We start from the raw sequence: 18607 nt of genomic DNA, 5'->3' as shown, positions 1-18607 counted from the left end.
TGCATGTGTGCCCAAGGTCCTGAGAGGAGAATGGAGGAGAAGGGATTGCGGCATGACCATCCCCCCAGGGGGTGATTTCTCGCTTTCTGTTTCTATGTCTCTCTCTGTCTGGCGAGCACACGTGCCCTATAGTGAAAATCTCTCCAAAAAAAAAAAAAAATCTATATTAGATCATGTCAGTTCTAGGCTCATTCATTATGGCTTCCCATCATAGCTTCTCTTTTAAAAATGAAGAAGTCTTACAAGGCTGTCTAAGGCCCTCTCTAACCTGTCCCTTCTCTCTTACCTCATCACTTGCTACCTTCTCCCTATTGACTCCCTTTTGACTACACTGGCTTTCTTGCTGTCACTGAACATGTCACACATGTTTTGGCCTTGGCATTGGGTGTTTCATCCTCTACAGAGTCTTCCCTTGGAAATCTGTCTGATTAATTCCTTTACTTCCTTTAAGTCCTTGCTCAAATGTCACCTTTGCACTTATTTAAAATTTTCAGTCATTTTACCCTCACTCAGCATGCATGGCAGTGAGTTTGGTGTGGGTTTCTAATTATATTATATAAGAGTTATACAAGTTGTTTTCAAAGCCTATCCCATAAGATAAGTAACATCACTTTTTTTTGAGAGAGAGAGAGTTTTGCTATATGCCAAGTGTGCTCAACAGAGAGACAGAGAGACAGAAAACGAGAAATCATCCCTCAGAGGGATGGCCATGCCTCAATCCCTTCTCCTCTGTTCTCTTAGAATTTGGGGAAAACACACACATGCGTCTGGCATGAGTTTCAAGCTGCTGGGTCCAGGACTCGAACCTCGGTTGGTCATGTGGGAGTCCGGTGCCCTAACCATTATGCAACCTTCTTGCCCCAGTGACATCATTTTTAAATACCAGAATTAAGTTTTAAAAACCACACCATAAGCAAAAACTGTTATACCATATTTCATAAATTAAGATGCACATTTTTTCACGTTAATATCTCTGAATTGAGAAGTATCTTAAAGTCAGTATAATAAAGGATTGGTTATAATTTAATTGGATATTTGGCAGGCAGCACTTCAAACAAACAAAAGTCTAAAAGGTAATTGCTATTCTTTCCCCCTCAACACCCCTACAAAGATAGGCAAACAGCACAGTGACTGCCATAGGGTTGGTATTCAGCTGTTGGCAGTGGTTGCCTCTGGGGGGATCTCCTGCTTCTCACTGAATTATTTGAGGTTCTCTTTTTCTTTTTCTCCCCCCTACGGTGTACTTACAATAATTCTTCTGTTAAAAAAGAAATTGAAAAAAGAAATTGCCCACAGAATTTAGAAGTTTGGTTTAGTAATTATTTGAATAATTACAGTAAAAGTCTTGTTTTCTAGTACTTACAAAATTTTATAAGTTAATATTAAAAATACATACCATTTAATAAATACTAAATAGTCATAGTTATTCTTTCAGACAAATGTTATGTTGTTGTTGTTTTAAAAGTTTATTTATTTTTTCATGAGAGAGAGAGAGAGAGACAGCACTCCAATAGGGCTTTAATGCCACAATCCACCCGCAGCCTTCAAACAGCCCTGGATCATGGGCAAGTTTGTGCCTGGTGTACTCAGGTAGGTCTCTGGGCCTAAATCAGGAATCATCCCATGTGGGAGTGCCTTGCCTCACAGAGCATCGCATTTTAATGCTGCACCACCATCTGGTCCCCAGTGTTGTGTTTTGCTTACTGGATAGTTTGCTTCTGTTCACTCTATAAATACTTGTTAAGCATCTTTTTATGTCCCAAAGAACATGAAATAAGTAAGAAATAATAAATAAATTTCAGTTCTAAACAATGTTGTCTCATTGTTTACATCCTCCAGTGGCATCTTGATTTGCTATAGCTTTGACTATTGCAAGGAACGGGACTCCAGGAGCAGGAAGGGGCCCAGTTGTCCCTGATTATGACAGGAGGCAGTGGCCTGGGTGCTGAGTGTTTGCCATCTTCCTAGCTACACAGACTTCAGAGTCACTGAGAATTACCTCCTAGTACAGCCCTAGATCTACTACCTGTAGAGTCTTCGAAAATGTCTGCTTTAGTTTATCTCTTGTATTTAACTAGGTAACATTTATTTATCTGACTTTCTGAATTCTGTTTTTACGTAACTTATGATACTTTTTTTAAACCTTTTCAGTGATTCCAGAGGGGAGCTGTAAATACTCATTTTAGTATGTTGAGGATTAGACCTGAGCAGCTTACCTCAGGATAATGCTCAAAGTAAAACTTCTGGGAATTCAATGCTCAGAGATATTCTGATATGTTAGATTTGACAGTTCTTGTCCATAAATCTATTTTCGGAGTTAAGTAGTTTCTGGAGTACTGAGTTATTCTTGTCATACTAACCCTGGCAATGTCAGTTAACTATGCCCAGTGGTATTGATGACTGTCTATGGCTGGCACCTCATAAAGTTTTATGCTGACAGATTCCTGTCAATGTAATCTGGTTCAGCATACCTGAGTTTTCACTAAGGACCAGGCACTGTTTTATATATTGGTATGCAAAGATGAGTACAGCATAGTGTGATAGAGGAAACAGACATAAAAAATCAATACAACAGTGTAGTGGTTAAGTGCTGTGGGTTAGGAACGGGATCTTACATGGCCAACCACAGTTTGTATCCCAGCCGGGGTAGCTTCAAAAGCAGGGAGCATGTGTATGTCCAAAATCCTGATGAAAAGGAGAAATGGAGGAAGAAGGACTGAGGTGTGACTACATCCCACCGGGGAGTACTTTCTCTCTCTCTGTCTTTGTCCTGATGAGCACACATGCCCTCTGGCAATTAAAAAAGTAGAACACAAAGTAATAAGTGTAATCGTGGACATAGTTACAAAGGACAGAGTTGGCACTGAGGATTTTTAACTCTCTAGAAGAGGAAGAGGAATAAGCTAAAGGAGAAGAGAGCATTTTGTAAAACAGCCAGATCCTTATCTTCCATAGTAGGAAGCCAAAGAATGAATTTTACATGGGGTAGTCTGGAAGCAGTGGTAGGAACGTTTCTAATCTACATACATGGAGGCAGATAGGACGGGGTGGTAGCTGGGAAACAGGCAGAAAGTACAGGGAAGAAGGAAAGTACAAGGCTGTTATTTATTTTTCATTATTTATTGTACCTTGTGGTATGATTTGACTTTTGAAAACTATATGCATATGTTACTTTGTTAAAATTTTTTTAAAAAAATTAATTCTATTTACTCAAACTCTAGTGATGCTTTTGTATGTACCACCTTTTTTAGGCCACTTATTTTATTTTTCCTTCTTTCTTTCTCTTCTTTTCTTTTTTCCTTCCTTTTTTTAAAACCACAGGGCATGTGTGCTCACCAGAGAGAAAGAGAAGGAAAACGAGAACTCATCTTCTGTGTCAGTCACCCCCCCCATGGAACATGGTCACACTGGAATCCATTTCTCCCCACTTTTGGGGCTTTAGGTACATGTGCAAACATGTGCCCAGTTTGTTTTTCAAGATGCCACATCCAAGAGTTACAGTGGGCCATATGGGATCCAGCAACTATAACCACCATGCCACCTATGGTCCCAGAATAATTTTTGTTTTTTTTTTAATGAATTATTATTTAATTTTATTTATTTACTATATATTTTTTTTAATTTGCTACAGGAGACATGCAGTCACCAGAGAGAGAGAGAGAGAGAGAAAGTGAGAAAGCAAGCTCTGCCAGGTCCAAGACTTGAACTGCAATCGGCCATGTGGGAATCCAGCACCTTAACCTCCACACCACTTGCCAGCCCTGTAACTTTTTTTAAGAACCAATTTAAGTGACATACTTTCCATATATTGTATTCTGTTTGTTTTTTTGTTTTGTTTTGTTTTTTGTCTTTTTGGTTTTTTTTTTTACTTCTCTTATCCCTAAATTATTAGCTTTTTTTTTTTTTTTTAGAGAGAGGTTTTTGCTCTAAGGTGTGTGCGCTCACCAGATTTTTTTTTTTGGAAGGGTTTTGCTAAAGGGTGCATGCGCTTGCCAGAAAGACAGAAAGAGACATAAAGTGAGAAATCACCCCCAGGGGGGATGGCCACGCCACAATCCCTTCTCCTCCATTCTCCTCTTGGGATCTTGGGCACGTGCGCCCATGTGCCCGGCATGAATTTAAGCCACTGGGTCTGGGACTCAAAACCACACTCGACTACATGGGAGTCCAGCAGCATAGCCATTACGCCAACTGCTAGTCCCAATTATTAACTTTTGGGAAACAAAAATTAATTGTTTATCTCAGAACCGCCTTTGGTACTTTAGTTCTGTACATGCAGTGAATGTAATTGAATTGAGATTTAGCCATATTATATGTTGGGTCACATGTTGGGATCTTGGTGGCATAAAAATTCAAATGTTCCCACTCAAGTGAAAGGGGCCAGCTGCTAAGCATTATTTTTCACCTTCTTTTGAAAGTGTAATTTCATTTAGTGCTCTTAAATCTGATTCTAAGGGTTTTGGAAGAATAATCTGTTTTTAAGGGCATTCTGAATTACTGATAATAAGAATTTTCTCTCCTGAAAATTAGGAGCTAGTTTTTCATTTAGATAAGTATTGGTATTATAAAGGTTTATTTCTAATATGTATTTATTTAAAATCTCACAAGAACTACTCTTATTTGATTGCAAAAGGACTGTTATTCAATGTATTTGATCCTTTGCCACATTAGGGTATTAGTCATTTTAATATTTTAATCCCATGGTGACCAAACAATCAAAGTAATAGAAGTAGATTGCTCTTGAGAGAGCATTGTCTGTCCTCCTGGCTGTCTCTTGAGGCGAGAGAATGACCAAACTGTTCTAGGCAGATGGAGGGTAGGTTCTCTGTCAAAACATAGCCCCAAACCCAACCCCACTCATATGCCTGTAGCATTTAAAGCTATAGAAGCTTCACTGATCTCCTCACATTCTTCCTAAAGTTCAACTCGTAAACCTATACTTTCTCTGTTTAATTCAACCTTATTTTTATATCAATTTTCTCCTTATAAAGATATTTTAAATATTATTTGAAAATCTTTAGTGCTGTGGCTCTTGCAAAGTTATTTTTAGATTGACAAATTTTTATCTCTTTTACAAAGAGTTCCTATTCTGGGCTAACCATTGGGATTATGGTCCTTTTATTTTTTAAGAATTATTTAATTTTATTTATTATTATTGTTGTTTTGTTGTTGTTTAATTTGACCAGAGAGAGACAGAGAGGGAAAATGAGAAAGCAGGCCACCAGGTCTGGTACTTGAACTGTGATCAGCCATGTGGGATTCCAGCGTCTTAACCACCACACCATCTGCTAGCCCCAAGGGATTATGAGCTTCTTAAACTAGAGGAAACTTTATGGAGAATTGATATGTAAATATCAATGAAAAATAATGGGTAGGATTTAGGTAAGTAGGATGGGAAAGGCAAATGGGTGGCCATTTTGTCTTAATGATAGAGAGTAAGTGTATGTGTGCAAGAGATCAAGAGAAAGAGACCCCCCTACACAGGGTCTTACCATGTTACAATCCCCTTTTCCCAGCCCTCCAGCTCATCAGGAGCCGGAGTGCCCACACACATGCACCTGACATATTTTCAGATGAACCCAGTGTTCCAAACCCATAGTCATCATGTGGCTTCCAGCCTTACGGGGTGCCATATTACTGCTGCTCCATAGTGGCCGATCTGGGTGGACATTTTTTCCAGTAGTAACTGTATAAACACAGGCCATGGAAGTATAGCACATGTGTAGGAAACCATTAGTAGCATGTAATATAATGCCTAAAGGGAAGCTTTTGTGAATAAATTCTGAAAGTTCAGATCTTGATGCACCTTAAAAATTAATATAAATATTTTTATCAGTAAGTAACCAAGAGCCCAATTTAAACAGAGTTTTAACAATAGGAAATGTATTGGCTCATATAACTAGACATCCAAAATAGGACAGATTCTATAATGGGCTAGATCTAATGACTCAAACTATTTTTCTCAGCTCTGCTGTCCTCTGTGTATTGATTTCATCCTCTACCAGTAGCCGGGTGGCCCAGAAACTGAAGAAATTACACTTAAAGGGAGATAAAGACAAGAGAAAAATATTTTATTTTGGGGATGATCTCTTAATTTTTTTCTCTAAAGCCCTCATAGAGCTTCTGTTGTCATCTCCTTTGCCCTAGCTGGTCACAAGTCCATTTTGTACCCTAATATCTGTAGCTAAGGTCCTGAACATGGGTTTTCAGTGAAACTGCTAGGAGTACCACAACTGGCTGAGTTATAAGATTTGCACACATTTGCTTTGCGGGGGCAGGAGGGCAATGGTATGTGATTTTTTTTTTTAAGACAGTGTCTTGCTGGTCATGCTCCTCCTTTCTCAGTTCCTGAGTAGCTGGGACCAACCATACCGTAGTTGGTTGGTTTCAGGTTGGGCTGAGAATTGAACCTGGGCCTCTCATGTGAACTCAGCACTCTACAGTAGCTGGACCTTATTTTATTAGTTTTTTAAAAAAATAAAAAGCTAGAGAATCTTTTCCTTTCCTCAGAGTATTTCTTTTTTTTTTTTCTTTTCTTTTCTTTTTAGAGAGGTTTTCTTTGCTATAGGGTGCGTGCACTCGCCAGACAGACAGAGAGAGAGACATAGAGACAGAAAGTGAGAAATCACCCCCCAGGGGGGGATGGCCATGCCGCAATCCCTTCTCTTCTGTTCTCCTCTCGTGATCTTGGGCATGCACACACACGCGCCTAGCATGAGTTTTAAGCCACCGGGTCCGGAACACGAACCACAGTCGACTACGTGGGAGTCCAGCGACATAGCCATTACACCAACTGCTGGTCCCAGAGTATTTCTAAAAGTGGTTGCATGCACAAACCTTTCATACTATGTGTTGTGTCAACAAAGCAAAAGTAGAATATTTTTAGGAGTCAAAAAGTAATACAAATATTTGGCTCCTACTCAGTGTGGTAAACAGTTTAAAAAGTGCTGCTAATACTGCAAAACTGTGTTAGAACTGTGTTAACTTACCTAAAAATTTTAAAGCTTAGTAATTTATAATGCCATTCACTTAAAAAATAAGATCTGGTGTTTTAATTTAAAGTTTGGTTTTGTTACTTTTTTTTTTTTTTTTTTTTTTGCCATAGGGCACGTGTGCATGCCAGAGAGAAACACAGAGACAGAGAGAAGGAAAGTAAGAAATCACCCCCAAGGGGGCATGGACATGTCACAATCCCTTTTCCTCCATTCTTCTCTCGGGATTTTGGGTATGCACGCACATGCACCTGGCATGATTTTCAAGCTACCAGGTTCAGGGCTCATACCTCGGTTGACCATGTGGGAGTTCAGCACCTTAACCACTACACAACCTGAGGGCCCCTGAACTTAAAGTCTTAAGACATCTGAGGCCAGCCAATGGAATGGTGGTTGCAGCAGCTAGAAACCACATGGCTGCATGGTTTAAGTCCCCAACCAGTGACTTGAGTCTCACTCTGTGCTTACTCCCAGCATCATCTCCAACTCAAGTGCTGACTCTCCTCCAGTGTCTGCCTGCCATCCACTAATGACTTTTTGTGTTTTGTCCAGAATTTGTAATTGTTACCTGTGAGCTACTCTGCCATTGCAAGAAGCAACATTCTTCTCTTGTTTCATTTTAATGGACATTAAAAGTCACAGGGAGAGTTACAGCTAAATCTCACATTTTAAGAGGTGAGAGGATAGGTTTTGTTCTTAAGTTTGCCCCTGTTCACTTCCTGGCCTTTTACTTTTAAAGTAATCCTGCATTGTACCAAAATGAGTGTAAATGTGAATACCAAAATCACATGGAATACATAATTATAAGATGTTTCTCTTTATGATTCAGAGTGTTTTTATTAATTAAGGTTAATGTTAAGGAGCTGGACTGTGGTGCAGCAGTAAAACACAACACTTGGTGAGGCTGACCCACATAGAAAGGTGCTGGGTTTGCATCTGGAGACCTCCCTGAGTGTTCCAGGCACTGACATGCCCATGATCCAGGGCTGGCTGAGACTGGGAATGAATCACAGAGTCAAGGCCTGGTCAGGAATATGGTCTCTCTCTCCCTCTCTCTCTCTTACTCCTGGGAGAAAGAAAAATGAAAAAAAAATTAAAAAAGGAAAGAAATAAAACCACATTTTGGTTACCCTTCATCCTTTCAGATTTTTGAAAGCAAAATTTTAATCAAAGCTGAGTTCTCGAAATTGATTTTTAATGGATTCTCATGTCACATCACTTCCTTTTTCCTCTCTCCCTTTTTCTGTCCACTAATACTTAAGTTTGGGTGTTAAAATACCCCAACCTGATATTTAAATGTTAAATAACAAGAGAAAGGATCTGATTATAGTGTGAGTCATAAGTAATGTTCCTTCTGATTTTTTTCCAAATTGTGCACAAATAACCATGCTACATGATCATTTTGAAAAAGGCTTTAAAGGAGTCTGAATAGTCATTCTTGTCCTTTTGGAATCCTTTCTATTTATTTGACTGGTCGAGACGTTGTGTTCTACTGACTACACTATAGAAGTTATTTGGTGTTTTTATAATGGTATGCATCTTATAATTGTCAAGTCCTTACTAAGTAACTTGTGCACATTTTCCCCAAAGCTGAAATAACTAGATGGGCAGGTCCCTTTGCAGAATGGCAGGTATACACCCTGGCTACAGTTAGTAAATCATCTTAAACCTTTCAGAAATAACAGGATAACTTCTCGAAGAGATGCTCAATCAGCCTCATGTCTACTTCTGTGCCCTCCCTAAGCCCTAATAAAATAACTGTAAATGAGTTGTTTTTTTAAAGGTGCAAATCCACAAGGATAAATAGAATAATAGGAAAGACCATGGCAACAAATCTAGGGAAGCTGGAGCAGTAAATAACAAAAGGGAACCCCAAGCTATATGTGGGAAAGCCAAATGGTGACCTGATTTGTACCATAGAATGTCCAGAAGGCTGGCGGTATGTACTTGCTGAAGCGAGCTTGGAGTTATTGCTCAGCCTGGGAAGACTAGTTGAAACAGCAGCTTAAGAAGTCAGATCCCAGGAACCAGCAGTTAGTGTAATGGCTATGTCGCTGGACTCCCACGTAGTCAACCGCGGGTTGCGTCCCGGACCCAGTGGCTTCAAACTCACGCTGGGCGCGGGTGCGTGCGTGCCCAAGATCCCGAGAGGAGAATGGAGGAGAAGGGATTGCGGCATGACCATCTCCCCTGGGGGGCGATTTCTCGCTTTCTGTCTCTATGTCTCTCTCTCTGTCTGTCTGGCGAGCGCACGCGCCCTATAGTGAAAAATCTCTCAAAAAAAAAAAAAAGAAGTCAGATCCCAGGAACCAGCAGTTAGTGTAATGGCTATGTCGCTGGACTCCCACGTAGTCAACCGCGGGTTGCGTCCCGGACCCAGTGGCTTCAAACTCACGCTGGGCGCGGGTGCGTGCGTGCCCAAGATCCCGAGAGGAGAATGGAGGAGAAGGGATTGCGGCATGACCATCTCCCCTGGGGGGCGATTTCTCGCTTTCTGTCTCTATGTCTCTCTCTCTGTCTGTCTGGCGAGCGCACGCGCCCTATAGTGAAAAATCTCTCAAAAAAAAAAAAAAGAAGTCAGATCCCCAGGCCCAGGCCTACGTCCCACAGCTAGGTGATTATTCTTTTCCTACTTTGGCCGACACTGGAAATCAAGGGGGAACTAGAGGCTCTCTGGACGGAGGAATAGCAGACAGGGCTTGAGACAGAGATCCCACGATGAAAACAGCATGGTGAAATGCTTCCTAGCCCTCCTTTCTCTCTGGCTCCCTGAAAACTAGCAATCAAGTCTTTACTCTTGAGACAGGAAATCAGTGGAGCTTCCTTTGAGGAAATGGATGAGTTCAGAGGAAAGGCTAATTTGAATGGCCCAGCCAAGTAATCCTCAGTGAAGCTCATAGTCAACAGACTCTACTCACACATGCTGAGAGCTTTCAGGCAACAACATGTGAACAAAGAACAGTTACAGACAACTGGTCATCTAAGTGCCTGTACTCAAAAGACTGAAACAAACACAGAAGGTGACTGGGAGGAACAGAGACCACAGAGGAAAAAGACTACTCCCCAAATCCTGATAGTATCTGTGAGTCCTTAATCCTTTTCTCTATTTTTGAAAATGTTTAAAAATTTCCATTCTAATTTTAAAATCTTCTCAAAAAGATATTACAACAGTAGGAACCATCAGGTAGCATAATGGTTACATTGCTGGACTCTCACACGGCCAACCTCAGTTCGAGTCTCAGACCTGGTGACTTGAATCTCACACCAGATGAGTATGCCTGTGTGCCTAAAGTCCCAAGAGGAGAGAGGAGGAGAAGAGACTGTGGCATGACCATCCACCCTGGAGGGGGGTGGTGATTTCTTGCTTTTTGTCTCTCTCTCCAGCAAGCACACACACCCTATAGCAAAAATCTCTCTCAAAAAAAAAAAGATATTACAATAATAAAACAATCAACATACTGCAAATAATGCTCAGAACAGTAAAAGAGCTCTTAGAAATCAAAAATACAGGGGCTACTGGTGGTATGGCAGTAAAATGTGGCACTCTCAGAGACTGACCCATAGGTTTTGGGTGCTAGGCATGCGCGATCTGTGATCCAGGGTTTACCGAGGCTGAGGGTGAAAATCAATTCTACACAATTGCGGTGTCAAGACCCTGTTGGGGGAGTGCTATCTCTGTCTCATTCTCTCACTCTTTCTCTCTGTCACTTGTGGAAGAAATAATCTTTAAAAAATTAAAAATACAATAAAAGAAAGAAAAAGCTCAGTACAAGGTTTAGAAGTTAATAAGAAATTTGGACAAAAACATAGAGATGGAAGAAAATAGTTTCTACTCTGAATCCTGTATGTTGCTAAATTATCAGCCAAACTTTAGGACAGAAAAAAGACATTGAGGACAGAAAAAAGACATTGGCAGACATGCAAGATTTCAAGTACCCTTTCTTGAGAAACTGATGAAAGATGTGCTTCAGCAGATGAGTAGTTAGAGAAAGGATGACCTTATATCCATTTTTGGAGTGCAGGAATCACTAAGACAATAGCGACAGGGCTTTACAGAATGAAAACTATAAGCAATAACAACAACCAAAAAATACTATAACCAACAGATTCAAAGTCCAGGTGAAATGTCTTCAGGAACGTGAAATTGGGTGATGCAAGGGAGAAGATCTAGACCATAGAAGATCTAGTATAACCCACTCCCTGTTTGTAAATGTATTTCACTTGAACACAGTTGTGCAATTATTTGTACATTGCCTCTGACTGCTTTCACACCAGAAAGCCAAATAGAGTACATTGCCACAGAGACCAGATAGCCTGGAATATTTTCTTTTTGGTCCTTTAAGAAAAAGGTGGCAGGGACCAGTTGGTGACACAACAGTAAAAGGGAGCATTTCCATGGGGAAAGGTTCCCAGTTCAAGTCTGAACCACTCAGCACATGCGAGGCACACATGTGACCATGATCTGGGGCTGGCTGAAGTCTAAGATTGGATTGTGGCATTAGGACCTTGTTGGGGTGTACGCTCTCTCTCTCTCTCTCTCATAGAAGAAATAATTAAGAAAGAGAAAGTCAGCCTGGATCTGGAAAATCAATTCTAGCCAATTGACTAAGAGCTGGTGGTTGAATCAGTTAAGTGTGCATAGAAAATTAAGCAAACAAAAATGCAATTACATGATCTGGCGACAATAAAAAGTAGTCAAGAAAGGAAAAGTAGCCATGATTTACTGCATGGGTTGCCTATGAATATATTGACATAATTATAATAATATAACTGCTTAATAGCTAATTGAGTTATTGTATAATTGCATTGGGATGAGGGATAGGATGCACACATGTGGTGAGAACAAGAAAAAGGAAGAGACTAATCCTTATCTTTCTGGAGGGAAGTCAGTAGAGACAACCTAAAATGGAAAAAGAAACATGGTTACACATACCAATATAATCAGCTAAAATATGAAAATCAGTTCCTGTGGGGTGGGAGAAATGACGTGGAGAGAAATGTGGATTGCAAGTATTTTGTAGATTTTTAAAATTGTGTTCCTTGCCCAGACACGGTGGTGTATGGTGCTAGGACACTATGCTCTGCAGGCTGGGACTACATGAGAGGCCCAGTTTGATTCCTGATCCAACCTAAAGGCGGGTACTGTATAATCCTAGTGACTCCGGGAAGCTGAGGCAGGAAGACCAGACCCTCTAGATGGTCTAGGCAGCAAAGTGAGAGCCTGTCTACGTGGCAGTACATATCTGTAGTCCCAGCTGGAAGGCTGAGGCTGGAAGATGGCAACACAGCAAGACCTTGTAATTAAAAAAGTCACCCTGGTAGCCCTGTGGTCATGCGCTGCTCAAGCAAAACTGGGTTTGTACAAAAGAGCTCAGGTTTGGTTCCCCAGTCAACCAGTATGCTGGCACAAGCCCATGGTTGTCGCTTGCTGGCTGGCTGGGAGAATGAGCTGGGGGGAGGGGGAGCAACTGCAGTGTGAGACCCTGTTGAGGGTGCTTCTCTCTCTCTCTCCTTTTTTCTCTCTCAAGAAACAAAGAAACTTTAAAGATGGATGTCACTAATCATCACAGTCTTATCTCTTGTTGAGTCAGGACATGGTCTCAGAATCTTCTGAATAGTATTCCAGTCACTCCCAATCATAAAAGTTGTTTCTGTACGTAAACCAATATCCCTGATATAATTTGTGAAAAGTCACAGAGTTGAACAAATTAAGTCTTGTTCTCAGACTTTCCCACCAAGAGAACATTGTGAGGATGCATTACCAGGCCTAGCATGTAAAGAAGTGACCGAGCGTGTCCTAACTGAGCTGACTGAGCTGCATTTTAAAACTTCATCTGTTCTAAACACTGTTCTGTTTCCACTTAAACCCACAAATATGGGAAGATAGAATTATCATCAGTAATTATTTACAGATACAGGGTAATTTAGAAGTGACTACGGGAGGCTGGACCTAACACATAATAGGCATGAATGAATGCATAAATGAACTCTGTTGTGTAAGCAACAATTTAAAGATACCAGGATGCCCCAGAGAAACCAACCCTTGCAAAAGTAAAAGGTGATCCCATGATTTTATTCTTTTTCATTGCTATATAGTCTTTTTCTGTTGCCAATAACAGAAATAACCTAAACTACAAGTGTAGGTAATTTAAGACAGTAGAGGGGGTTTTTTCATTTCCTTTTAGTAGAGAGATTTTTGCTATAGAGTCTGTGCACTCATAAGAGAGAGAGATAAAAAGTGGGAATCACCCCCCAGAGGGGATGACCATGCTGCAATCCCTTCTCCTCCCAGGATTTTGGGCACACATGTACCTGCACCCAGAGTGAGTTTTAAGCCACCGGGTTCGGCATTCAAACCGGAGTCGGCTACATGGGAGTCCAGCAATGTGATCATGATGCCATCTGCTGGTTCCGAGAATAGATGTTGAGGGTCTTCCTGTTGTACCACAACATGATAGAGGGTGAAAGTGTGCAGAACTCATCTCTGCCTGTCTCCTTTCCTCTTCTTATAAACCCATGAGGACTCAATCTTGGGGGCCTTTTTGTTATCTAAACCCTTCCCCAAAACTTCCCCAAAACTCTGCCTTTCAACACCGTGATTGGATAAGTCTTTACCCTCTCAACACCATTTCAGTGGGCTCACCAGGTTTCAACACAAATCTGGGGAGGATGCATACATTCAAAACACAGCAATTACCAAAGTTCCCACCAAGAGAACATTGTGAGGATGCATTACCAGGCCTAGCATGTAAAGAAGTGACCGAGCGTGTCCTAACTGAGCTGACTGAGCTGCATTTTAAAACTTCATCTGTTCTAAACACTGTTCTGTTTCCACTTAAACCCACAAATATGGGAAGATAGAATTATCATCAGTAATTATTTACAGATACAGGGTAATTTAGAAGTGACTACGGGAGGCTGGACCTAACACATAATAGGCATGAATGAATGCATAAATGAACTCTGTTGTGTAAGCAACAATTTAAAGATACCAGGATGCCCCAGAGAAACCAACCCTTGCAAAAGTAAAAGGTGATCCCATGATTTTATTCTTTTTCATTGCTATATAGTCTTTTTCTGTTGCCAATAACAGAAATAACCTAAACTACAAGTGTAGGTAATTTAAGACAGTAGAGGGGGTTTTTTCATTTCCTTTTAGTAGAGAGATTTTTGCTATAGAGTCTGTGCACTCATAAGAGAGAGAGATAAAAAGTGGGAATCACCCCCCAGAGGGGATGACCATGCTGCAATCCCTTCTCCTCCCAGGATTTTGGGCACACATGTACCTGCACCCAGAGTGAGTTTTAAGCCACCGGGTTCGGCATTCAAACCGGAGTCGGCTACATGGGAGTCCAGCAATGTGATCATGATGCCATCTGCTGGTTCCGAGAATAGATGTTGAGGGTCTTCCTGTTGTACCACAACATGATAGAGGGTGAAAGTGTGCAGAACTCATCTCTGCCTGTCTCCTTTCCTCTTCTTATAAACCCATGAGGACTCAATCTTGGGGGCCTTTTTGTTATCTAAACCCTTCCCCAAAACTTCCCCAAAACTCTGCCTTTCAACACCGTGATTGGATAAGTCTTTACCCTCTCAACACCATTTCAGTGGGCTCACCAGGTTTCAACACAAATCTGGGGAGGATGCATACATTCAAAACACAGCAATTACCAAAGCTAAGTTATAGGTCTGGATGATTTGACTTCTGAATTGTCAACAGAAATAATCCAGCTCTGTAAAAATAATAATTAATACAGTTTATCCCAAGCACAATTGTGAGTGACCAAGCCTGGAGTGCTCAGATGCAGCAATTCTTTTATTCAGTTTTGAGAGCAGGAGACACAATATTGTGAATAAATGTAAGGAGTCTTTCCATTGTCCTAGTCCAAAAAGTCAGGACATCTAGAAGTAGAGACTTGTAGGTTTTAGGTGGGTTTAGAAATTCTTAGGTTAGTGAGTGAGCAGGTGGCATGGTGGTGAAGGCACTGTACATCCACATGGTCAACCACAGTTCAATGCCCGGACCCGGCACTTTGAAAGTCACACTGGGCACATATGTGTGTCTCTCCAAAATCACAAGAGGAGAATGATGCAGAAGGTATTGCAGCATGGCCATCTGTCCTGAGGTGATTTCTCACTTTCTCTGTCTCTCCCCAGTGAGTGCACGCACCCTGTAGCAAAAAAAACTAAAAAAAATAAAATAAAATAAGTCATAGGTTAGTAATTGGTTAAATATGCAAGACTTGGTCTCAGAGAGACTTGGAGTCAGTGGAAAAGAATACCTGAATTTAACCTAAACATAGATAATAAGGTCTTGCTATTTATCTGGTGAGGCTATGCAGAGTCAGGACTTAAGGAGCTGCCCACACTCACTAGACCAAAGCAGTCTGTTACAGCAGGATGCATGTTTGTAGATGTGACTCTACCAGGCCCCTTGAAAAGCATCTTAAAATATCAAGAATAGTTAGAAATCTGTCCTCAGAATTAATTTTTTTTTCTTTTTTTACCTAATTCTTAATAGGATCTTTCCAATTAAAGATGTACCCCTGGAGACTGATGACCTCACTGACTGGCTTTATCAACGGTTTATTGAAAAAGAGGACCTCTTATCACATTTTTATGAAACAGGTATACAGTATCCTCTGTTTGTACATTTCTGAAATTATCAATAATTCCAAAGGCGTGCTTTAAAATACATACCCATTTTTGATTCTTCAAATACCATAGAGGAACCAAAGTATTTCTATATTTAAGAATTTCAGCTCAGTGGAACAGCAGTTGGCATAATGGCTATGTCACTGGACTCCCATGTAGCCAACTGTGGTCCAAGTCCTGGACTCGGTGGCTTAAACTCACACGGGGCACATGTGCGTGCATGCCCAAGATCGCGAGAAGAGAATGGAGGAGAAGGGATTGAGGCATGGCCATCACCCCTGGGGGGTGATTTCTCCCTTTCTGTCTCTCTGTTTCTTTCTGTCTTTCTGGTGAGCACACACGCCTTACAGCAAAAACCTCTCAAGAAAAAAAAGAATATTAGCTTAGAATATTTGTAAGGACAAATTTATGTTACATTTATTCAGGCTCTTACTTCATCAGTCTAAGTGCAGAGGTCATAAGATGTAATGTTACATGATTAGGTTTAATTCATGAGAGTACACAGGAACACAGTGTGTGAACAGTTATGACCAGACATACACAATTATGAGGGATGTTTCGAGAAGTAGCAACATTTATGTTTGGGCATTGCACTTAGTTACTTAAATGTCATATTGCAGTCATTTGAGATCATTTTTGTTTTTAATTGCTAGAGGGTACATGTGCTCACCAGAGAGAGAGAGAAAGAGATTAGTCATATCACTCACTGTTCCTTCCCCACTTCTCCGTCCTGTTGGGACTTTGGGCATACACACATGTATACCTAGCAAGTTTTATCAAGCCTGCAAGGCCAGTGTTGTAACCACATGGTCAGCCGTGTGGGATCTGACTTCCTTAACCATTAGGCTATTTGCTGGTCCTGAGATCATTTAAGCTGCATTTTTAGATGCATAGTCTTTTCTTTACATGTAGAGATAAAGTTCACATTTTTAAATTTTCATGGTTACAGTCTTAGACTTTTATCCTCTAGTCCCTCCTATTTTTAATCTTCTCTACAGTCTATGAAAATGATATTGCAATGAGAAAGACAGGAGAGGAAAGAGGAAGGAAGAAAGGATATTAGGAAACAGGAAATTAGTGGTATAATACCAGGTACCAACAAAGTGTTTTCACACATTTCTCTGTTGAAGCCTATTTTTCTAGCACCTACAGTAGGGGAATAAAAAGATGAACCAGAAGCTGTCCAGGCTGTGAGGATGACTGAGGGATTTTCAATTAACAGAAGGCTTAAGAAGACAACAGGCCAACAAGTCTCTCTTTTCAACATAAATCTCTCGCTTTCTGATTTTTAGCCTAAATTGCAGCAACAATAATGGAAGCCTCTTTTAGAGAAAGCTATTTGCATATTAGACCTTGAAACTTGCAAGTGCACTCAGTGTATTGCTTGTGAGAGGCAAATCCCCTTATGAATCAGCTTACCCTGAGGGATTATCAGCAAGGACAAAGACTATTTGAAATGCTGATGAGTGTTATCAAAATGACCTGGGAATAATTGTTCTGAAGTGATCCAGCTTTCCTGTCCAGAAAAGAATTGACAGACATCTATTTGCATTTCTCTTTTCTATTATTAAGGTATATTTCATAAAGCATATTGCCTTTTGAAAGTAATGTCAGTGTTACACAACCACTTTTTTGTGGCAAGAATCTGAAATAGAAAAATTAGTGTGAATGCGACTGTTTCAGGAATTATTTAGTGTCCATTTCACATACCCTGTGTCCTGACCACTAGAAATCTCTAGGGATCTGGGACATGCAGCAGCTATAGTGCTTGCTCTTACATAGCTCCAATTCCAGGAGACGGAGTAGCCAGGACCATTACAAGTTGGGGGAAGTACCAGGAAGGAACACAACCTGGAGAGTGACTAGGGCCGAAGGATAGGCATTTGTCCTAATGTGAGCAGGATGCAGGTGAGCCAGCCATTCACTGAGATGCAGAAGGAAGCTTCGAGCAGAGCATAAAAGCAAAGGCCCAGAAGTTAGGAAGGAAAGGGCCAGGCAGTTTGTACATTGTATTTCAGAGGACATCTCTTCAGAAGCGATGGAAGTCACTGAAGATGCTTTAACAGGCCAGGCTCAGCCTTTAGTATGGTGTTTAATGCTCTAGATCCCACATGGCTGACTGCAATTTGAGTCCAGCCCCTGCATCTTGAAAAACACTCTGGCATATGTGTGTGTGTGAGTGTACATATGCACACATGCCCAAGATCCCAAAAAGAGGAAGAAATGGAGAAAGGGCTATGGTGTGACCATCCCCCACTGGGAGATGCTGTCTTACTTTCCCTGTCTCTCTGTGTCTTTCTCTAGGGAGCATACATATTCTCAAATTAAAAAAAAAAAGTTAAAAAGCAAACAGCAAAACTCTAGCTAAACTAACATTCTACTTTTGTCCCAGAAAACCTACCACTATAGTAAAACAAATTACTATTTCCATCTTGTCTTTCAGGAGCTTTTCCACCTCTCAAGGGCCAGAAGGAAGCCGTTTCCAGGGAGATGACCCTCAGCAACATGTGGATATTTCTCATACAGTCTTTCGCATTTTTGTCAGGCTATATGTGGTACAACATCATTCAGTATTTTTACCATTGCCTGTTTTAGGAATTGACTTGGACTTGTTTAATATTTCTCTCCCTTTGGGATATTTTAAAACTCTACTAAAATGAGAATCAGTAATATAATGACCTGCTAATATATTTTAAGAATTTTCATGTTTTAAAAAGATACACTCTACTACATATTAAGCAAACATCACATTGGGAAGAAGAAATCATAAAATCATCCTAGAAGACTATCTGAGAGAAATTCCGTTGCCACCAGTTATACGTGATAACTTAGTTCAAGCTCTGAGCGTTGTATTCGTCCCTCGTAGCTAGTCGTCTGTATTAGGGCAGACTCTAGAGCTCCCTTGTTCCCATCAACTTGTGCTGTGTTACCTTGAGGGGAGCTGGTTGTCATCTTCCTGA

At 40.7% G+C, this 18607-nt stretch overlaps 1 protein-coding gene and 1 long non-coding RNA gene across 2 annotated transcripts in view; one reads left to right on the top strand and one right to left on the bottom strand.

Annotated features, from left to right (window-relative positions):
- LPGAT1 (lysophosphatidylglycerol acyltransferase 1) overlaps positions 1-18255 on the top strand; it is a 115591-nt gene extending 97336 nt beyond the window's left edge. Inside the window, exons 7-8 of the mRNA XM_006163699.3 lie at positions 15514-15620; positions 18091-18255. Coding sequence (XP_006163761.1) covers positions 15514-15620; positions 18091-18242 — 259 coding nt within the window. The 3' untranslated portion in view covers positions 18243-18255. The remainder of the gene's footprint in view (positions 1-15513; positions 15621-18090) is intronic.
- Positions 1-18607, bottom strand: part of LOC102479966 (uncharacterized) — a 135971-nt gene that overhangs the window by 57286 nt on the left and 60078 nt on the right. The gene's annotated exons all lie outside the window — the stretch shown is intronic.

The sequence above is a fragment of the Tupaia chinensis genome, unplaced genomic scaffold (genome assembly GCF_000334495.1).
Source record: "Tupaia chinensis unplaced genomic scaffold, TupChi_1.0 Scaffold142846_1, whole genome shotgun sequence".
Taxonomy (NCBI): Eukaryota; Metazoa; Chordata; class Mammalia; order Scandentia; family Tupaiidae; genus Tupaia; species Tupaia belangeri.
The sequence above is the reverse complement of the archived record's forward strand: the minus strand, read 5'-3'. Positions and strand labels throughout refer to the sequence as shown.